Below are 21704 nucleotides of genomic sequence, written 5' to 3' on the forward strand. Positions count from 1 at the left end.
AGGTAGGGAAATTTCCTGGTGGTTTCCCTAAATCCCATGCTGATGGGAAGCTGTGAGGGAAAACCCTGTAATTTCAGTCTTCTGAAGGAATGTGTGGGGTGAAAACCTTCCGGACTGTACCTGGAACAGTCAGTACAGTGGTACAACGCTAGTGATGAGCATTTTTCGTGGTCCTCAGGAAAGGATGAGAAGCTGCTACCTGAAGTGCTTTGATATTGGGTTGGAGTGGTGGCTTGGAGACTGAGGCACCTGTGGTGTGATGGTGGCCTTTAAAACTTTGTAATTCTTGTTGTGTTCATTTAATTGAAGAGGAGCTCTAGGGAAAGGAGTTGAGGAAGCACTTAAGGAAGCTCCAGCCTCAGAGAAGCTTTTATTTAGGAGTAGAGTTTGCTGGTGTGCAGATTCTGTAAAATACTACCAGAAACAGGCTTGTATTCAGACTCTGTGAACCAGACAGGACAGGAGGAAAAGGTTCTGAACTAGATGTTTTGCTAGCTGTGATAAAGAAATCATCCCATGATGAAGTTTGCAGATCCAATGCAAACTCCAACATTTTTGAACTAATTTGAATCTGCAGCAGGAGCCTGTACTGAATCACTTCTGCATGTCACCAGGTAATACTGAGAAGGTGGTGTGAGCTCAAAGCAGGTTCTTTTTGTGTCATCAGAACATTATTTTAGCCAAGCTGCCTGGGCAAGTATTGCTCTGATGCTCTGACCTGGCCCTGGGCAGATTTGGGCATCTTGGAATTACAGAATGGTTTGGGTTGGAAGGGAATTTGAAGACCATCCAGTTCCAAGCCCTTCTGCTAAAAGCCCCATCCACCCTGGCCCTGAACGCCTCCAGGGATGAGGCATGAACACACTTCCAAGGATGCAGGAGGCTGTGGGTGTGCAGGGCTGATGGGGCAGGTCACCTGTGACACTCCTGCTCACCACAGAGGTTTTTACCCAACCCTACCTTCTCCTCAGCAACTTTGATGCTGAGTGGTAGGAGTCCATGTGCACAAAAAACCCCATTTTCTCATTGAAGGAAAATCTGAGGAGGACACAGGTAACTGCCTTCAGTGCTTGGTTGCAGATCCTGTATGTCAATATTGTTAAACTTCTAAAGGGTCAGAGACTGCCATGGCAATTCCTATTCCTGGAGGGTATTTTTCTTCAGCTTAGGAGAGATAGACCTTGACAGTGATCTCCACTGGCTGCAGGCACTCCTGTGATCCTCACCCTGCCTGCTGTCCTGGAAGAAACCCAAATTTTCTTCCAACACTTGAACTCGTGACAGATCGCGGTGCGTGGGAGTGACATGAGATATCTGGCAGATGGCTCAGGCCTTTTGGTTCTTCTTCCTTCAAGTTCTCCTTTCCTATTCCACTTCAAGTTTCCTTTTCTGCACACAGCAGTTCCTGAGCTTCAGTTGTGAGACCATGTGTGCCTGTGGATTGCTTTCAAGGGCTCTGTGCAAAGTGATCAGAGAAAGGAAGCTTTGCTGGAAGGTGTAAATCCTTCCTTTAGATGTTTTCCAGTCTGCCTTGTCTGACTGGAAAACACACACAAATCATTAAAAGGGAGGGGATACCACTGCTGCAGAGAGGGAAACAACACTCCTCTCCCTGGTATTTGAACTATTTTCTTCTAGTGGTTAAACCTGATGTCACTTGCTTGTGTTTCTTTTCTGAACTTGAACCAAGGCCTGTGTGTGTGCCTGGCAAAAGGGGGTGGGTCGGCAAGGGTGTAGTTTTACAGCAGGACTGGAAACCCTCAAACCATTCCAAGAATATTTGTAGGCCACATGAGTTCACCCCATGCTGCACTGGAGCTTTTTGTGGTGGTTGTGCAACTCCCCTACTTCTCTGCTGAGCACTGACACTCCAAGGAGCTTTTAAAAATGCAGGTAGGGGAAAATGTGTTTCTTTTCCTCAGCATTTCAAACCAAAGCATATCCTTCCTATCCCTGTTGCTGGGATTTCACCAAAAGCCCCTTCAGCAGCACACAGTTGAACAGAGTGACCTTTTATCTGTCACAGCAGGAAGGAACCCTAATCAAATGCAGCCCAGAACTATGCTTTGGAACAGGCCTTGCATTTTTAACAAAACTTTGGAAGCAATCTTGTTCTATAAACGAAAATGTCTGTAAACAAAAATGTTCTATTCTTTAAAAAGAAAGACCCCAATACAATGTAGTTGCTTTATCTCCAGGCTAGTAAAAAATTGCTGCCAATTTCAGCACACTCCAAAATCTGCTTCAGCTTTCTTTGATGAGCTATTTTGCTTTGATCTGAGGAGGAAACACCCTGTGGGTTTAACTCTTACTGGTTGTCCCTGTTGCTGTCAGTCCTGGTGCCATGGTGTGAAAGGAGGACTCGGAGTGTAGTGAGGGAAAGCACAATGGGATTTGTCAATAATTGTGGATGCAGAGGCTGGAAAGAAAAGAGAATTGAATGTTGATTTTTAATGTATTTGCACAGGTTATCATCCACTACAGCACACCAATACTTCTTCCAAAGTTCTTTTTTCCCCCTCTCCTTTTCTATTGATAGAGATAATTGGTGTGCTTGCACAGGCAGATGTGCCCATGGGCATGACCTGAACACCCAGCAGGGTGGCTGCCCCTCATTTCCTAACCAGCACTTACAGCCTTGACTTTGAACAGCTTTTGGAAAGTTTATTGCAGTCAGTGCCCACTGGAAATGGGAGTTGGGTGCTGTTGGTTGCTTAATTCAACTTTGAATTCAAACAGCTCTTTATAGCTGGGTGGAGGTATTAACTCCAGAGAATCAGCATGAAGCAAATACAGGTAGAAGCAAATAGGACTTGAACACAGTCATGGAGCCTCCCCTGCTTCTGTCAACAGCAAGGCCCAGTTCTCCATGGAAAAGCTTTGAACAGTTATTCACCTGTCTGAGATTTATCAGATTTACACCTACAGGCAGGATATAATATTTCTTCTTGTTGCCCATAGGGATAATAAGAAATTAGTAGTCTTATCTGGCATGGAAATTCTGAATTTGGACTGTCAGACGTAGTCATGTATATGTGTGTGTATATATATATACACACATATTAAAAAAATATATGAATAATGTATATATATGTATAAAAATATATCTATGTAAGAAACCCCACACCAAACCAAAAAATCCCCAACTATTCATGGACCCAAGCTTCCTTCTAACACAAAGTAAGGAGATCCTTTCCCTGTGTTGTATCTTGCTGTTATATAACCCTTTGGCTTAAGCTTCACTTGCAGTGGGAAGAGAACCACACTGCATGTGGCCCTCACCTCCTCAACCTCCGTGTGAGAAAGAGACAACCTCAATCCTGTGAAAAGTCCAAGGAGCAGCACAGGTTGGCACTTTTGAGTTTTCCACGCCTTGTGTTAAAGAAAATACAGTATAAACAAGTAGCTGTTGCTGCTAATCCTTTCTGAAGTGACTGTTGGAGGGAGGCAGTTATGAAACAGAGTATTCAACACGAAAACACAATTAAGCATCCATTTTTGGCATTCCATCTGTGCAGGTTTTCAGGCTTGCAGCTTGATTCACTGCCTTTACAGCTGTGCTGCAACCCACCAGCGTTTTGTGCTTTTAAATAAGAGCTGTGTTAGTGTATTTTCTCATCAGCATGTTGTCAAGATGGCAGCATCCCATATAAATTCTGGTTAGTTTTTTGCAGTGCTGGATGTCTTGGATTTCTCCATTGACTTTCCCCCTTTATCACTGCAGTATTTTACATAGCAGTGCTTCCTTTGCTTTCTAGTATTTCAAATTTTAATATTTCAAAGCTCAAGAAAGGCAGAATGTGACACACCAGCTATAACAAATTAAAAGCAACATTACTCTGATTTTTTTTCCTGTTTCCTGCCCTGTGGAAGACTTCATATTATTATCTACGTTCATTAGTTTTACCTGAAGTAATAAATCATCATTGCATCTAAAGCCAACAGTATTCAGCAAATAAACCAGCAATTTGAAAGTGAAAGCTTCTTATCTTCAAAGAAATTGTAGTAATTAGTCACTGTCTCTAAGATTTACATGTGCTGTGTTTCTGGAATACTTTACTGGGAAGTTCTCTTTTGTAAACAAGGCAGAACTGTTCTGTGTCAGGCAACTTCTAGGAAGAGCAGTATAAATCAGCTGGTACTTCTCAGCTTCCCTGAAATCTCTTATGGGAGTTTCTTTAGGGAGAAGAGCAGCTTTTACCTGCTCGTTTCAATACAGAGGCACAGGAACTTTGGTCATTACAATCATAAAATTGAATTTCAAGCCTTTTCCCTCTATTGCCACTGCCTTCATAAAAGCCAAAGAAGCTCTCCAAAAACCCAAAGTGACCAAACAAAACCCCCCATCTAAAGCCACGTAAATAAGATTTCAAGATTTTTGTCAAAAAGCAGTCATATCAAGTCAGGTTCGGTCCCTTCTCTCCTCTCCACGGTGCAGCCAGGAGGAATTTTCAGCCACTCCTTGTTTTCTTTCAGTTTTGTAACCCAGCACAGCTACAATCTACAACAAAAAGAAAAAATAAAAAGAGGAACATCTCCCTGTTCCACCTTTGCAGCTGCAGAGAGCCCTGAGCACTCACAGCACTGGGTCAGGTGCAGCAGCTCCGTTGGGACGTGTCAGGCACCAGCACGGAAAAGCTGCTGCTGCACGTTCATTTCCTGTAAGTAAGCAGTGGGTATATTCAGGAAGGCACTGGGAATGAGTTGACAAAATCAAAAAGCAAGAGGTTCTTTTCACCCTGTCAGCTTTTTGCTGTGCTTGCTGGGAAACCCAGCAGCGTTATCAAGGTAGCAAAGGGGAAATCTGTGTGTGAATTGATGACAGCTGCTGCGGTTCTTAGGAGGTTCCCAGGTCACTTCTTGCCCTGTGGCCTCACATGTGGCTTTACTGGCACCACAGAGGCAGTGCCCTGCCTGGTTGCTTGCCTGCCCTGTGCCACCCTGCCCTGGCACCTGGCTTCTCCCACAGGGGCTGAGGGGTGCAGTCTGTGGCTGGGGTTCTTGCTGCATCCCATTTTGGGAACACACAGCACAGCAAGAGCCACTCTCTTCACTGGCTGGGTGTGGGAAGGGGGCTCCGGTGCCTGCTGAGGGATGTGTGAGCCATCAGAGCCCTACACCAGCTCTCCCTCTGGTCTGATGTGTCTTCTCTGCCCGATTCCCCTCACTGCATCCCACCTGTGCTCTGACACCATGCCTGGTGCTCCTGCCTCAGCCTGGCTTCTGACACCGTGTGTCACACTGACAGGAGTGACAAGTGCTAGGCTCTCTCCGCAGGTGTCACTGCCATGACTGCACCAAATGGTTCAGTGATGAGAAACAGAGAAGCTGCTCTCCTGACAGGGCTCCCCAGGAGCTGCAGCTGCCTCCTCATTCCCACACTCATCCTTCATCACTCCGTGAGAGATGCCACCTCTTTTTTCCACAGGCAGAGGCAGGTGCATGTACCCTGTGTGCATGGGGAGATACAGGGAAGGAATTCTTCCCTGTGAGGGTGCTGAGGCACTGGAACAGGTTGCCCAGAGAAGCTGTGGATGTCTCATCCCTGGAAGTGTCCAAGGCCAGGCTGGACAGGGCTTGGAGCAGCCTGGGATAGTGGAAGGTGTCCCTGCCCATGGCAGGGGGTTGGACCTGGATGGTCTTTAAGGTCCCTTCCAACCCAAACCATCTGGGATTCTTTTTTTAATATAGATCACATCAAAATTGCAAGAGCTGAAGAAAGGGTCAGGAAATGGCACTACCTGGTGAGCAATGATCACGGCAGGAATGGCTGCCTTGATCCTTTATCCCTCAGTGGGAGATATTAGGGATGTGAAGGTATTTCACCACTCGGACATTCAGTCCTTTCTGCTGCCCTGGGGAACAGGGTGGCAGTGAGAGAGCTCCCTACCCACTGCCCCTGCTGATCAGCTTCCCTTGGTAACAGCAGGTCTGTGGGAGTGAGCCTGGCAAAGGCAAACACATGGAGACAGGAGAGCTGGCAGGCTGGGGGAGCTGCCTGTGCCTGAGAAAGAAGTGTGGCTGTGTCTCCAGCTCACTTTTGCCATATTTTTACAGGACTTTTTAAAAGGGCATGTACTGATAGGGCAAGGGATAATGGGTTTAAAGTGAAAGAGGGAGGGGTTAGTTTAGGTTTTAGGAAGAAATTCTTTACTGTGAGGCACTGTGAGGGTGGGGAGGCCCTGGCACAGGTTGCCCAGAGAAGCTGTGGCTGCCCCATCCCTGGAAGTGTCCAAATCCAGGCTGGATAGAATTTGGAGCAACCTGGTCTAGTGGAAGGTGTCCCTGCCCATGGTGGGGTTTTTAAAATGAGTTTTAAGATCCTTTCCGACTCAAACTGTTCTGTGATTCTGTGTTTTCCTGCCCTGGCCAGGAGGCAGGGGGGCAGGTAGTGTCACAGAGGCTGAGAGATGATCCCACGCTGGCCAGCTCTAAGCCATGGAGAACATTTGCAGAAGCAGATGCCAGAGAAGCCAGCCTGCCCTGGGGCTTTGCTGGCAGAGCTGCTGCTGCCCTGGAACCCCCGTTTGCAGCACTCAGCTGTCAGAACCTGCACTGCTGCTGCCCACACCCACCTCACTCTGGGTGGGCTCCGTGTCGGACAGAGAAAACTCCTGTCCACCTGCAACACATCACACAGACCCAGCCCCGTCTGCTCTGGCTGAGCCAGGTCCTTCAAAGCCTCCAAACAAAAGGGGTTTAGCCCTAGTGAGCCCTGCCCATCCATTTTTAGCCTTGATGGAAGGACAGCCAGCTCCTCTTGGAAAAGACACGGCTGCACCACCCCTGTGCTGGGCACTACTTTAACCAGCCCTTACCCAGGAGGTGATAAAGTGAGTGGGACCTGTGATGACATTCTGCCCTGCTCCCCAGGCAGCATTAGGCATTGATTTCCAGAGAAATCACATGTGGTGAGTCAAGCACATCCCCACGTAAAGGAAAAGCCTTTCCTGAGCGGGCAGAGGCAGCTGGGTCTTGCCCCAGTGCTCTTTGCTTTGTGCCCATGAGTTCAATGGGCTCTTTGCACTCAGCTGGGCTGAGCAAGGTGTTCCCAACTCAGCTCATCCACTTCCAATAAAATGACTAGTTCATGAGGGAATCATATCTAAATTATCCTGGTTTAAATTCACCGGGGAGCTGAACACGCAGGGGAACGCAGAGATCTAAGGCAGGAAGGGAAACTCTGTCTGGATCCAAGGTTTCAGCCAAGCTCCTCTGGGAAGTGAGCAGATCCCCTCTGCAGAGTTTCCAAGCAGGATTCTGTCTGTCTGTAAAGGAGCTGCATAAGTTCCTGCACACCCTGCCATGGGTAGGAGTTGTGTAATCAGCAAATCATTCCTGAACTACAGCAGGAGAAACGAGCCGTGGCCATCACGAGCCAAGCAAGAAACTTCAGCTAAAAAATAGTGCAAATGGCTTTGCACTGGCAACTTCTTTCTGGAGGAGCATAATTAGTGTTTTACTGATTGGGTTCTGCGTCCCTGTGACTGTCCTGACTTGTCTCTCAGACCATCTTGGTGACCAGAGGTGGCACCAGCGCTGTGTTCACACAGGGGTTCACGAGCAGGACCTGCATGAGCAGTGAGGAGGGTGGGAGGAGGCGTTTGCTCTCCCTGCAGAACATTCAGCACCAGTGCTACCATCATCTACTGACTCATCCTAGGTCATGCAGTGCATCACTGGAATTCATTTATGTCCCATTTCGGGTTATGTGGTCAGCTCCTTGAGGCAGAAACTGTGCTTCACTAAACACCTGCAGACTGCCCAGTAATTTGGGACTACCACAGTATGAAGCCTTCTTCCAGAGAAAGTAACATGCAGGATTAGAAGTGGAAAGAAAATCAATGACATCTGCTCTAACTTCTCCTAGGAAAAGGAGACACCCATTCCCACCTTAACCTGACAGATATCTGTCTCCTGGTGGAACATGGCTGTCCCTGGAGAAAGATGGATGAATTTTAAACTGAGAAGCTCCCAGTGCAATGAGACAGTTTCAGGTACCCATGTGGGTAAGCACTGTGGAAGCGTTTTAGAGCTAGGCTGAAGAAGCAGTGGTTAGATTTGAGACATTAGGCTAAGATTTGAGGTCAAAGTTGCAACTTGAGCCAAACCCAATTTGGATGATTCACATCAGAGACCCTCACTAGCATCTGTGATCACTGTAAAATTGCCAACTGCTAAATCTCAGCTTGATATGGAGGAAGAAAATACTGGAACAGCTTCATGGCAGACTCAGTGCTGAGAGGGCAGGCATTGGGTCCATTTCTGGTGTTGTGGTTTTAGGGGCTTGTTTGTCTTTCTGGTGGCTGTGCCTGTGGGACCACTCAGGGCTGGATGGCTGATGCACATTTTTTATGGATTCATATTCCTGGCAGAGGTGTTTGAAGTGATCAGTGGCTTTTGATAGTTGCAAAATTTACTGCCAGCACCATATAATCACTGAGAAAAGTGGCTATTATCCTCCCCATCCCGCTAACTCGTTGAGGATAAAAAAATAATCTAAACATTTTGTGTAATTTTCTTCTTTGATCCTCCCTTGGCAATTCTTTAGAACAGTGGTTGTGCAGCTGGGAGTGGGGAGAGTGATGTGGGTGTCATGTGAAGGATTTCAGTGTGTTTTGTGAAGGGATAATGAAACAGCCCTCAAAGATAGAGTGTCCTTTCAAATGATTATTCCCCTTCACCTGTGTAAAGACAGACATCATTAATATTCTTCTGGGACTTTTTGAACAGTATGTACCAGGAGGAAATGTCAGGCTCTTATACATGTCCTTGTTATTATGCTGCCTTTCCCTACATGAGAATACATTTAGATGGGCTAAAAAGAGGTTCTTAATGGAGTAGAGTAGCTAATACTATAATTCTGAAAAAGTGAGATACTGGAGAAGATAAAAAGTTTCAGCTTTGGGCAGTGTGGGGCATGGCTGGAGCTGATGCCAGCTGATGAACCTGTATTTGGGCAGAAGGAGTTACAATCATGCCTGATTTAAACCCTGCAGCCGTCACGTGGCAGGAATACTCCTGTTCAGCCTCTTGCATCCATGAATCTCTAATTGGAATTTTGTCTAATGAGCCTGGTATGCAAATCTGTGTGCAAATGGAACTGCCAGACCTACCTTGTTAAAGGTTGTACTGCACCCTGAGAGACACACCAGCAGCACAGAGACATTTAACTGGTGTCCAGGTGAGCAGTGCCTTATCCTGGTACTTGGCAGCAGTGCCTGGAGCTTTGCTCCTGGTCAAGGCCAGCCCAGCCCTCAGTTTTATTCTTGGCACACAGGCCCAGGTAAGGGGTGTCAGTGTCCTGTGTCCCACTGGCTCAGCAGTGCCAGCCCCCGCCTCTGCTGCCCTGGGGGCTGCACCTTGGATGGACCCCCTGCAGCAGGAGGAACTCCAGTGCCCTTCCCGAGCCTAAAACAGAGTCCCAGAATGGTTTGGGTTGGACACCACCTTAAATATGAACTTGTTCCACCCCCTGCCATGGGCAGGGACACCTTCCACTATCCCATGTTTCTCCAAGCCCCATCCAGCCTGGACTTGGACACTTCCAGGGGTGGGGCAGCCACAGATTGATTCTCTGGAAAACCTGTGCCAGGGCCTCACCACCCTCACATAAAGAATTTCTTCCTAATATCCAATCTAAACCTACTCTTTCCTAGTTTGAAGCCACTTCCCTTTGTCCTGTCACTCTTTAAAGGGGCTGGCCTTGCTGGGAGCGCAGATTGGAGCATGAACTCTCCTTCCTGAAGATCAAAATGCTCCTGCTGTGCACCGAGAGAAATGGCAAAAGGATTTGGCTGCAGATGCTCCTCTAATGCCTACTGTGATTCCTCCTCCTCATCTGGGCAAGGAAGGAAGGAAGGAAGGAGGAGCCCCACAGCACAGAGCATCCGTGGCTGTGCTGCCAGTCCCTGCCAGTAAAAGTACAGCAGCAGCTGGGACAGCATGTGCCACATACCCAGAGCTAATCCAGGCACTTTTATCTGCCCTGCGTGACCTGCTGTGTTTACAGAGAAGTTCATTTTCCAGGCAATTCTTTGGAGGCACCAGCCTGCAGCTTCAGGAAGGCTGCACTGTGTAAATGCACGTTCAGAGGGTGCATTCTGGTATGACTCATGGTGGTGAAACAAAGTTTTTGCTGAGCTCTGAAGAAGTCAGGGCTCAAAAAATAAAATTTAGAAACCTCAGGCAAACCCCATCTGGCAAACAGGCTTTGATTTTGACCCCACTGTATGGAGTAATAAATCCATCCATGAAGCACAGCACAGGACTCAGTTCTTTTTTCGAAAGAATGTCCCAGGGGTTGTTACTCACTTTTACGGTCTGCAAACACCATTCTCCCTCTGCAAACTCTGAGCTCCTCCTGAAAGTCACGCCATCGAACCCCTCTCCATGTACAATGAGTCTTTCAGAGTGATTATTGTCTCCCTGGTTAAATGTTAACGACCGGGATGAGAAAAGACCTTTGTCCGAGAGATAAATTCGGAGGTGTTACAAGGTTGTTGCGCTGGAAATAATGGGCTTAATCTCAGTACTGAAAGTAGTAAACACTCTGAGTTAGCCTGCACAGTTCATGTTTGAAAGAAAGAGCTGTACCATACAAATAGGTACAAGCTTTTAATACTAATCGGCTTGTAACCTTTTCAATTTAATTTTATCTATTTTCATGAAAAAGATGCCTGGATCTGTAGAACACCTACATGAATTCACCATGTGAGTGTCTATAATTCAGTGCAGCTCAAAACTGTGGGTGCTGCTGAGTGTTCACCATTTTCTCCTCAGGAGAAACAGATAAATACATAACTAAAAATGTAGGCTTAGAAATGCAGTTTTTCTGCCTTTTGCATGTACTTGCCAGTGGATGCAGCTGGATGACCTGTCCTAGCTCAGTGTTTTATGAAGATTTTTATCACTGTGCAGCCATCAGGCAGCACCTGATGCTTCCTGCATGGGTGGAAAAGGCAGCCTGGAGCACAGGGCAATTAATAAATCACCATGCAGGGTGAAGAAATGAAACAGCTGGTAGGATAAAATGAAAGACTGTAAATAAAGGGGAGATTCCTGTACTTTTTGCCCACTACAAGCCACGATCTCCCTGGCTCTGGGTGACGCAGCCTTGGCTCAACATCCCTAAAATGGGTGATGTGTCCTCTGCAGGAAAAGGAGCTGGGAAGAGTCACTGACTCTGGAGATCTGCCCTTGGCAACACACACAGCAGGCAAGAGGAGGAGGAGGATCAAAGTCTTGAGAGAGGGGAAGAAAAAATTACAGCCTGGAAGAAATGAAATTGCCCTTTATGACACACACATTACCCCAGTGAACTTTCAGAAGTACATGGTGGTTTAGACTATGTTACCTATTACCCCATAACCTTTAGGAACATATTTCTTCAGCTCTTCCCCACAATAAGGAATCACCTCCCTGCAGCCAGACCCTGCTGGCCAGTCCTGGAGACACCCTTTGTGTCCAGTTGCCCTGGACAGCACTGGGGAGTGGTGGGAGGGCAGCTGCCACTGGGGAAGCACCAAATTCCCAGTGTGTGTGGTTTGGTGGGGGCTTAACCTGCTGCCTGCACAGCTCCCTGTACCTTACCCGTGTCTCTGCTGCCCACCACACTCCACAGGGTCTAAGGGCAGCAGGGATCCCAGCCATAACCATGAGTTTCCACGGCTGTTTCAAAGCCTGGCAAGGAAAAGTGGAGGAAAACACTTCTAATAGGCATGTTAGGGGTTTGGTTTTTAACAGAACTCTGCCTGAAATGAATAATTTTTTTTTTAAAGGGAAATAGTAGCTCACACACATAAGCACTGCTCTGAATGCTCGTTTCATTTAGCTGGGCCTTGCTCAGTAAAGAAAATGAAATTTCCAGCTTTCAAGTTCATACTGGTTTTGGGGAGTTTTTTTTTGGTGGGGAAATTCACTCACCAAAAGGGAAATCATTCCACTTTCCTCGAGTGCTGGTCAGTGCCCCAAGCCTGTTGGTGTTTGAGATGTGTTTGGTCAATACCCTCAAGAACAAGCTGTAACTTTTGGCCAGCCCTGAGGTGGTAGCACAAGCACTGTGGGACAAATTGGCTTCCAGGGCTTACCCAGGGCAGCTGCTAACTGGGCATTCCAGAAGGCCTGGCTTGGGCAGACGAATTTGAGGATTTATGTTTTTGTGTTGATTTTCTCATGCCATTTTCCAGCCTGGAGTGTGTCCCAGCTGTCCTGAGCCCAGAACACCATCAGTAGGCTGAGAACAAGCTTTTTTTTCCTCATAAAATGACACAGCAGCTCCAACTCCCTGTAAGTTTGGAGCTTTAGGGCAGAGGATCTGCCGGGTCTGCCAGCCAGGCTGTAACTGTGCTTCCACAGAGTTTGGAAAACAGAGATTTTTCCTCAGAGAATTTATAGCCAATGTTGGCTGTGACAACCCTGGTTTACACTTTCCAAACCCTCCTGGTTCTAAGTTTGTCTTGCAACAGAGCCAAGTGGTGTTACAAAAATGTCTGCAGATAGCTGCTTTATGTGTGTGCTTGTGCCTGAGTACACCTGTGATTCCTGATTATGTGCCAAAATAGCCTGAAAGCTTTTTATTTTAGTGTGGGTGAGTTTGATTTCTTGCTAACCAAGAGCCAGATCTGCTACACCATGAGGTCTGACCTGCTGGTTACAGCTCCTTCATTTATGAGGACATCTAATAATTGGGTTTGGCCAGAAGTTTTTATTTTCTGACAATGGGAACTGTTGGTTTTTGCATCCAAAAGCCACAAGGTGCTTCACAAATGTGGGTGTCCCTGCTTGAAAGGAGAGGGAAGCCCTGTCTTGCTGACTTGCTCTAGAAGGGATTTGAAGCCAGGCAGATCTAAGTTTATTACTAAAACTTACTGGTTTTGTGTGCTGTCACAGCACCCACACACAGACCTCCAATGTCCCTTTTTTTCAGAGTCCAAAAAACATCTCTGCCTAGGCACTGCCGTGGAGAGCTGAGAGAAAGGAGAGATCACCTGCTGCTGTGCCATCTTGCCGAGAAAAGGAGTATCCAAGCTCTTTTTAAATGCACTTCAGAAAGTCTTTGTTGCATTTTGCTTATTCACAAGGGTGGCTCAGGAGGGCAGGACCAGCCTGGCGTCCTCTGGACCACAGCCTGGAGCTGAGATGTGCCCAATTCCAGAACAGTGATTTCTTTGAGCTGGGAGTCAGAGCAGCAGCTGGATGGCCCTACACGAGGCTGTCCCTTGACATAAATCCTAAGCAGGGTGCATGCTCTTAATCCCACGGACCAGGCACGAAGGTAGACTTGTTCTTCAGATGTTTTTAGAGAGAATGGGTAGTTTGCAGTAAAAACCTGCTGTTTAAAACAGGAAAATTGAACAGTGCATGGCAGTGCTTCTCCTGAGAGGCTCATACTCCCACATGGAGCAGATGCTGTTGTTACTGCTGCTCTGAGGCAGCACTGACATGAACAATTTCCATGTACAGATACTCCTGTGGCATTACATGACCTGTGTATTACCAGACACTAAACTTCCCTTGTAAATTGGCTGCTGTGGGGGTACTCACATTTTTAAAAAGCTGTTTCCCTGCCAAGACACGCAGCCCCAGTTTGGTCTGATTATCAAACCATACTAAAAAGCGGAGTAATGGGGCTGTGGGATCTCACAGCTTTAAAAAAAGAAAGAGAAGTAAAACCCCAGAGCTCATCATTAGTTTCCCAGGATAAATGGTGTGGAATTGTTATAACCCATTTCATGTTCAGCTTTGATCACAAGTCTAGGAGTAGCAAGGCAAGGCTGGAATGCACCTGGCACTGTCATGATGCTGAAAGCTGCAACAGGTCATGGAAAGTTCTCTCTGAGAGACCTGCTGTAAACTGAGACAACACTGAGACACAATATCCACTCTGATTCATTGGAATAGGGGGAGAAAAGGTTAAATCACACTTGAGACATCTTTCTCCCTGCCTCAAAAAACTTCATTCTCATGCTAAGTCTACTTTTAAAATGTCACCTTGAAAATGTGTGACATTTTAATAGGCTGATTGCCAAGATTCTCAAATCCTTTAATTAGCATATGAATCACAACCTTAAATATTGTGGGAAAAGCATAAGAAACTAGAATTATGAGAGAATGCCTTGCCTTTCCCTTGGTTAAATGCATCTTGGGAGGACTGTCTCTTAGAAATCTAATATTACAAAGACAAATGAGATTAAAAAAAATGCTGTGGTATTCCCATTTATACCATTAGCTGGTTGTGGTTGCATGAGGTTTTTTTTTACAGCTGCCTGTGAATGGCAGCCTGGGTGTTGCCTGTTCTTTCAATAACCTTCACAGCAGATTACAGCATCACCACAGTCACTGCTGCATGAGGATGGGTTGCATTCCTTTTCTCCACGTTTCTGATGCAGCTCCAAGAAATTCAGCGGGATTTCACCAGCATCTTTTGTTATCTCTCTCCAGTAAACAGTTTTTTGGTTGCTCCTAAAAATGGTGGAGCCAAAACAAACCATCAATTCCCCAAAATCCTTCAGTTAGGGAAAGCCAAGGAGCCTTCACTGTGCAAGTAGCTGCTTTGTGCCAGGGTGCATGGCTAGGCTGGTGGGAGTTAAGCACATGGATAAATACTTGCTGGATTAGGGTTTGTGGTTAGAGAAAATCCTTCCAACTGAAACAAAACTTCCTATGGGTGTGTAACTCTTAAGGAGTTTTAGTGGGAGGAGGGTGCAGTCAAGTTTGTACAGCAGGTTTTCTCATCTCATGTGAGTAGCTCAGTGCAGGACCTGGCAAGGCCTAAGCAATTGTTCATGACTCCTGCACAGCTCATCTGCTCTGGGAGCTGATTTGTGACAGAAATCCGCCGGAATGGAGATGGTAAATTTGATTTACTTGTGCAAAAGTAGTGAAAATTCCACAGCAGAACAAACCAACACAGGCAATGTACTTTGGATTATAAGATTCAGTGAAGAAAAAGGGCACAAACCACATAATTCAGATTCAACTTTCAAGCAACAGAAGTTTGAGGTTAATCAAAACTAGGGTGTAGTTCATCCATTCATGAAGATGCCTGTGTGAGTTGGAGCTGGCCCCATGCTTGGATCTTCCCATTTCCCCTGGGATCTGTTCAAATCCAGGGATCAGAGCCCTTTCCAGTTTTCAGCATAAAGCCCAAAACCACACGCAAAAAGCTGTTTAAAGGAGGCACCAGCAGACAGAACTAGCTGTGAGTCTGTCCTGGGTCTCTGGAAGCTTCCAGGTAGGAACAGGGTAGAGGGATGGAAGTTTCGAGGTAATTTGGATCTCCCTGAGAGATTGGAGAGTAACTGAAATAATAGTTTTGTGCAAATGAAAGAGACCAGACGTGGGAAATGGCACTTGGGGAAGAAACAAGAGCTCAACTCATAATTACTGTGCAGAAACAACAGGAGAGCGAATCTGAATTTCCAGAGCACGAGGCAGGATTTGCTGTTCAGGGTTGGTGCTAGAGACCTGCCAGAGAGGATGAGCTGCCTAAGGTGTTTCCTGGGCCATGGAGGGAAAGATTGGCCCCCTCCTGCTCATCTCTCTGACAAACCAGCTGCAGCTTTGGGCTTTGCACAGTTGCCACCCTTGTGGCAAACACACCCAGCAGAGCTGATGGGGCAGCTCAGCCAGGGAAAACCTGGGCAACATCCACACCTGTGGCTGCCAGTGTGGGAGATGCCAGCACACCAGGGTGCATGGAATCCCTGGTCCCAGCAGCCACGCCACGATAGGACCTAAAATTCTCAGGGAGAACAACCTTTCCCAGCTGGGAGAAACCAGGAGCAGGTGAGCAGCATGGCTGTGGCTTGACCCTTGTGGGGGGCTTACTCCAGCCTTCCCTTTGGTGAGGTGGTGCACAGGAATAAATCCCAGCATTGTCTGTTCACACAGCTGCAACACCCGGGCAGGGCTTGGCTCCCAGCCATCACAAAACCATCAATGGAATTGAAGCTCCTCGTGATGTACCACAGGAATAATTCTAAGGCTTCTCCTCTAAGAAGAACCGTCCCTCTCCTCTCCTGTACAGCCCCTTACCTTGTATTCATTATGGGAGCTTTGGTGTTTAGGAACATGGACAGTTCTCATGTCAACACATACACAAAATGAAACAATAACACCCATTTCTGTAGAAGAATATATTATTTAGCAGATCAGTTTAAAAGTAAAAAAAAAAAAAATCTGTACATCTTTGAAGGTGTCTCTTGTTGGGTTTTTTTTTTTGCATCAACAAGGATAAAAATGTGTTGGCACCCTGTTTTTTTCAGCTTTGTGCTCCCTTCTTTGCTCGTGCTGAAGGACCCCATGGTGTCCAGCTGTACCAGGCCACAAAGCGACCCTGCGAACTCACTAAGGTTTCTTCTGATTTCTTCTAGTGTAGAAAAAAACAACAAAAAGAGAAAATTGCATCCACTATGCTGGGTTTCTGAATGTACTGTGAACACTATAAAATTCAGAGAATAATGCAGAGAAATGTGTCATTAGAGCCTACCAGGCAAACAAAAATGTATGCCAGGACCCTTGTCGGTGTATAAGCATCTGGTGAGCTATGCTGTAATTAGCATACTGCTGTACACATATAGAGAGTATCTTGACTAAAACCACTCCTGGTGCCAGTGGATCATTTCCCAGAAAAGGCTCCTTAGCTAAACTCTGATTTGTCTCTGCAGGCTGCAGGCATCTTGGTCACCAAAAAGGCAGATCTGCTGAAGATTGGAGCCGGGCTGCAGCCTGAGCAGTGTCCGCAGGGAGAATCCTGCTGGGAGGCTGTTGTGGGAATGCTGGAACACAGGGAATCCTGCCAGGAGGCTGTGGCGAGAATTCAGGAGCCTGGGGAATCCTGCCAGGAGGCTGTGGAGGGAATGCCAGAGGCTGGGGAGCCCGCGGTGTCCGACGGCAGCAGCACCTCTGTGAGGAGGCTGCAGGCTGCGGATCCATCCCTGCCACCTCTCCCTGTATGGTCCCACTTGGGTTTTGATGTAGCCACCACGTCTGCTTGGCAAGTACAGCATTTCTCAAAAGCAGAGTAGCCTCAGGGCTCGTGGTTTTTTTGTTCAAAGGCTGTTCTGTCTCACTTCTCAGTACTGCCGGTCGTCAAAGCTTCGCTTTTCTGTTTCTGCAGCTGGAATGAAGAGCAAAGCAGGATTAATCCCCCTGACTCACACTCACAGCGCTGCTTGCCAGTCCCATGCTCAGCTCTCCACGAGCCATGTGCAGGACTTCCTGGGAAATAATAGGCAGCAGCTTGGAATATCACAGGCATTGTTTCATCCAAACAGCTCTGGATGAATGTCCTGAGTAAACAGAACTCAGTCTTTCTCATCAGCTATTGTACTAGGCTCTCAGATTATTAATTAAATCCTCTTGTTTCAGGATATTTCTGAATTCAAGCAGCTCCTATTTTTCTGAGACCTCTTGTGCCAATATACTATAATTAAAGCTCCATCAATTTGTATAAAAATGTAAACCAGAAGTAAAATTTCAGCTCTACTTGAAATAAGAATAAGAATCGGAAAGTCTGGCAGTCATATTTGAGTTCTTTTGACCTTGTTTGAGAAATGCTCCTCTCTAAACTGAGAAATGCCTAAAGGACTTTGCTCTCCTTTAAAACTTAGTGCCCTCAAAGCCTGTGCTCTTTGATCAACAAGCCTTGGTACTTGAACTGCTGAGGGGCTTTTCCTCCAAAGCACCTGGGAGGAGATGGGAGCTACAGCAAAGCTACTGTTCCACTCATGGATGATCAAGTGAAGAAACCTTCATTACCCATGTATCAAACAATATCAGTACAGCTGGTGCCCCAGGGCACTTCCAATCTGTTTTTATGATGGAGTGGCTGATAGTACCCTGACTACCTGATGAATTCTTTCATGTCAGAAAACCCCTGCTCGGTGATGCCATTTGGGCAGGTTTTGTTGTGGGTGTCAGCAGGGAAAAGAGGCACTGGAAGAGGTGTGCAAGGAAGGGGTGCAGGGCCATTGCCACAGGCTGCAGGGAGCTGGACCAGCACTGTGACTGCTGCCCTGAGCACTGGTCTCTGCCCTGCCAGGCTCCTGAGACAATGCAGACATGCTGAGAGAGAGCAAACGTGGTTACCTGGAATTCCCACCTCCCCTGAGCCTCACATGTCAAAATGAGAGATGCTCTGCACATGAAGGTCCCCGGTGGGCCATAAAAGGGCTTCACTGGTTGTGTGTTTAATCCTCCTGGGTGCTTTGCGTGACAGAGTGATTCCTCATAAAATGCCAAGCACGTCCTTGATGACACATATGTGACTGTAAGTTCCCTCCCAGAAAATAAACTCATGCAACTGGTGCTGCAGAGCCTTGAACTGCCCAACCCCAGACATTTTGCTGCAGTGTAACCCAGGCAAACTCCTTCCCAAAGGAAGGGAGGGCAGATCCCCCCAGGAAGAGGTGTTTGCCAATGTGCTCCTTTCAGGGGGTTATCCCTGGGGTTTGTGCCTTGCAAGCAGCTCCTTTCCCATGTCCATACTTGTGTGGAGCCTGTTGGACTCTGCAAGGACATGTTCTTACTGCTTGTGGCACACACCTCTCTCCAGCCAGCTGTAATGAATGTGTTTCTCAGGATAATGATGATGCCATAAGCATTCCCACTGTTTTGGAATTAAGCTGCTGCTTAATTATAATGTTTGGCTTATTCAGTCATGATGTTTACTATATCAAGGAGATAATTGGAGCTTACCTCTTTCATAGCATCATCTATCTGTTTTAACCCCTCGTAGTGGTCCCTGGATTCCCACAGAGGCTGGAGCATCACCTCCTCCACTTCTGGGAATAGCTAGGTAGAAACAAGAGAAAGAATATCGACATTTCCTTTTGCATTCCTTAACTTGCTGCATTATTTAGTTGTACATGCTGAAAACAAGGTGGCAGGCGGGGTGTGGAAGGTACATCCCCATCTCCCTGGATAGCTAAACACGTGGTGGGGCAAACACTGACGCTCTGCTCTCCCCCTCTTTGGTTTCTGGCCCTGGGTGACTTTACCTTTGTCACTGTTTCGAACATGGGGATGAGGACGAACTTCAGGAATCCGATCTGTGCCGTCGGCTTGGTCACTTTGTCACGGTCCATGAACGGCGCCACTGGGAGCCCCTCAGATTTTTCTCGGTCGCTCTGGAACAAACCCAGAGTTAGCAAATATTAGTCCTGGCTAGAAGGCTGTGAGGAGAGTCATGCACCAAGCCAATCAGTAGCCCTCAGATACAGATCACAGAGGTGTTTGAAGATAGCACAGAATAGTGACGTGTTTCCCTCAGGCCAACGTATCTGCTTTGTTGAGAGCAACATCTGAGTAAAGAGAATTCTGTTCAGTTATTTCTGCTCAGCACCAGCATCAAAGTGTTCACCTCCATGCTTACAGGGAGCCCAATTCCCTTTGCAAACACACTGGACTTGTGAGGTAAAATATATCAGAGCATTCAGAAAGCTGGTAATGGCTCTTGCTGCTCTCAAAGAGAAGGAATAGTTCTGTGATTTCCTCATCGTTCTCCAGAGAGTGATTATTTTCAGGTATTCAACCAGAAATTACATCTCCTTCTTTACTAATGGTTAAAAGAAAAATCAGCTGCATCCACCTGCTTCCTGAGCAGGTTGTCTTTCTGGCATCCTTCTCTGACTTTCTGTAACAGAAGCTTTCTATGGAATCGTAGAATGGTTTGGGTTGGAAAGGACCCTAAAGATCACCCAGTTCCAACCCCCTGCCACAGGCACTGAAACTTCTGCCAGACCAGGTAGTTCAGAGCTAGAACCAGACTGGGCTGTCAGGCAGTGAAGCACCTGTGGGATGTGGAAATATCTGAAAATTGTGCAATTGTGCAATTGCATCTCTCCCTCACTCTTACCTGCATAAAATACTCCTCCAGTAAGCAATCTACCCAGGGCTCTGCTACTTCCATGGGGCGCACTTCGTTGGAGATGTCACAGCATTTTATCAGTACCATCTTCAGCTGAAAGTGGATAATACTTTAATGCTGCAGTCTTAAAGCCAGCCCTTTTCCCCCCTCTTCACAACCCCTGTCCTTGCAATGCAGTGGGAGGCAGAAAGGACAACCAGAAAGGACAGTTTCAGGATTAAACCAGAGGTCTTAAATGATCTGGATCCTTTTCCCTCTCTCTGTGTAAATCACTTTTCCCCTGTCTGCCTCGGTTTCCCAGTCTGCAGTACTGGGATGTGTCACAGTGGGATGTGCCCTTATCTGCAGCATGAGGAGATTCAATCACAAGTGACCATTAAGATTTTTTGTGGAGTGCTTGGGGAGGCAGCTGGGAAAAGATTTCCCTGGAAATCAAAGGCAATTAGGAAGTAGAGCAGACTGCAGTGTGCACTCTTGTGAATATTTTATTCCCCACAGTACAGGACAATAAGAATTTGTGACCTGATAGAGTAAAATCTTTTATTTTCCTGATGGGACTCCCGGATTTCTAAAGCTGGAATAACCTATTTAATATAGAGCACTTCCAAATAGTAATTATTTTTTGGTGGGGCAGAGAATGTAGGAGGGTTTATTTTTTTTTGATAATGTATATTGAATCTTGGTTTTTAAACAAACAAAAGTTAATCTGCAAGCTTTCACTCCATGCACAAAAAAAAAAAAAATAAAATAATCCACAAAATCTCCTTACACAGGTCATGTGTTCTTCATTTGTGTAATCAAAATTTTCCATTTTTTCCTTGAAAGAGTCCATTATTTCTGCATGTCTCGCCATGTCTGTAGCCAGGATTAATGTAATTATCCCCTAGCAAAGAAAACATGTTCACATATTAACTTGACATTCCTTACAAAGCCTGCTCTTGCAGAGCCAAGAAGGGTCTGTCTTGCACACGAAATGCCTCAGATGCACTGAATTGTTCATGCTGGAAGGGGAAGTTTCTGACTTGAAACTGCCAAGGAAACTGGAAGAGGATTATAAAGAGTTCATGGTACATGAGGATCATGGTATTATGTGATATTCCAGAGACATTGACGTTTTCCCTTTCTGATTGACTAATTGTAGAAAAGCAAACTGTACAACAGGATGTTAAAAGCCGCACTCTGGCTGCCAAGATCCACTTTCATCTCCTTGGAAAGCACTGTGGGTTTTGCCGCTGACTCTTAGTGGCTCTGAGACAAAAATCATGATGGGGATGTCAGCTGTGCCCATCCTCTTTGGATTAAGGGCTTTAAAACACTCGGATGTGGTCAAGGAGCTCTGTATCCTCCTGCTATGCAGAGTTTATGATGGGAAAACATGTGGTTAATTGAAAGTTGTGGGTTTTCAAACACAACAACCCATTTTGGGACCATGCCAGTTTCCCACACGCTGGCAGAATCAGGAACTCCAATCAGCCTTCAGGCTTCTCCACTTGGTGTGTAAGGAAGGTGTAATGTGGAAATTAAGACTGGATTTTGGCCCTCAGAGCCCTAATGGGAATTGTTGCATTGTTCAGTGCCTCAGAGACAACTGTGGTGACTCCCAGTGCACCAGGGCCTCTTCCAACAGCACAAGTGCTCTGCTATTGCAAATCTTTGCCCCCTTTGAAGGCCCTCTTAAAATTAATACAGTGTTCCCTTAAAGCATAAACTTCTGCCGTGAGAGCTTAATCCTTCCCCAGTCACAGCTAATTGGCTCCTCCAACAACATAAATATCTACCCCCAAAATGTTATAGGCTTTAATAGTCAGGATGTACTCATTATTCCTCAGCA

The 21704-nt window shown here is 46.5% G+C and overlaps 1 protein-coding gene across 5 annotated transcripts in view; it reads right to left on the minus strand.

Moving 5' to 3' along the window:
- Positions 1 to 12830: 12830 nt before the first annotated feature.
- PDE9A (phosphodiesterase 9A) overlaps positions 12831 to 21704 on the minus strand; it is a 52666-nt gene continuing 43792 nt past the window's right edge. For all 5 annotated transcript variants that reach the window (XM_039553011.1, XM_010394627.4, XM_019283077.3 and 2 more), the window contains 5 exons: positions 20643 to 20756; positions 19862 to 19966; positions 19005 to 19133; positions 18703 to 18798; positions 12831 to 17122 (listed from right to left, as the gene is read on the minus strand). In XM_039553011.1, coding sequence (XP_039408945.1) covers positions 17072 to 17122; positions 18703 to 18798; positions 19005 to 19133; positions 19862 to 19966; positions 20643 to 20756 — 495 coding nt within the window. In that variant the 3' untranslated portion in view covers positions 12831 to 17071. The remainder of the gene's footprint in view (positions 17123 to 18702; positions 18799 to 19004; positions 19134 to 19861; positions 19967 to 20642; positions 20757 to 21704) is intronic.

The sequence above is a fragment of the Corvus cornix genome, chromosome 1 (assembly GCF_000738735.6).
Source record: "Corvus cornix cornix isolate S_Up_H32 chromosome 1, ASM73873v5, whole genome shotgun sequence".
NCBI lineage: Eukaryota > Metazoa > Chordata > Aves > Passeriformes > Corvidae > Corvus > Corvus cornix.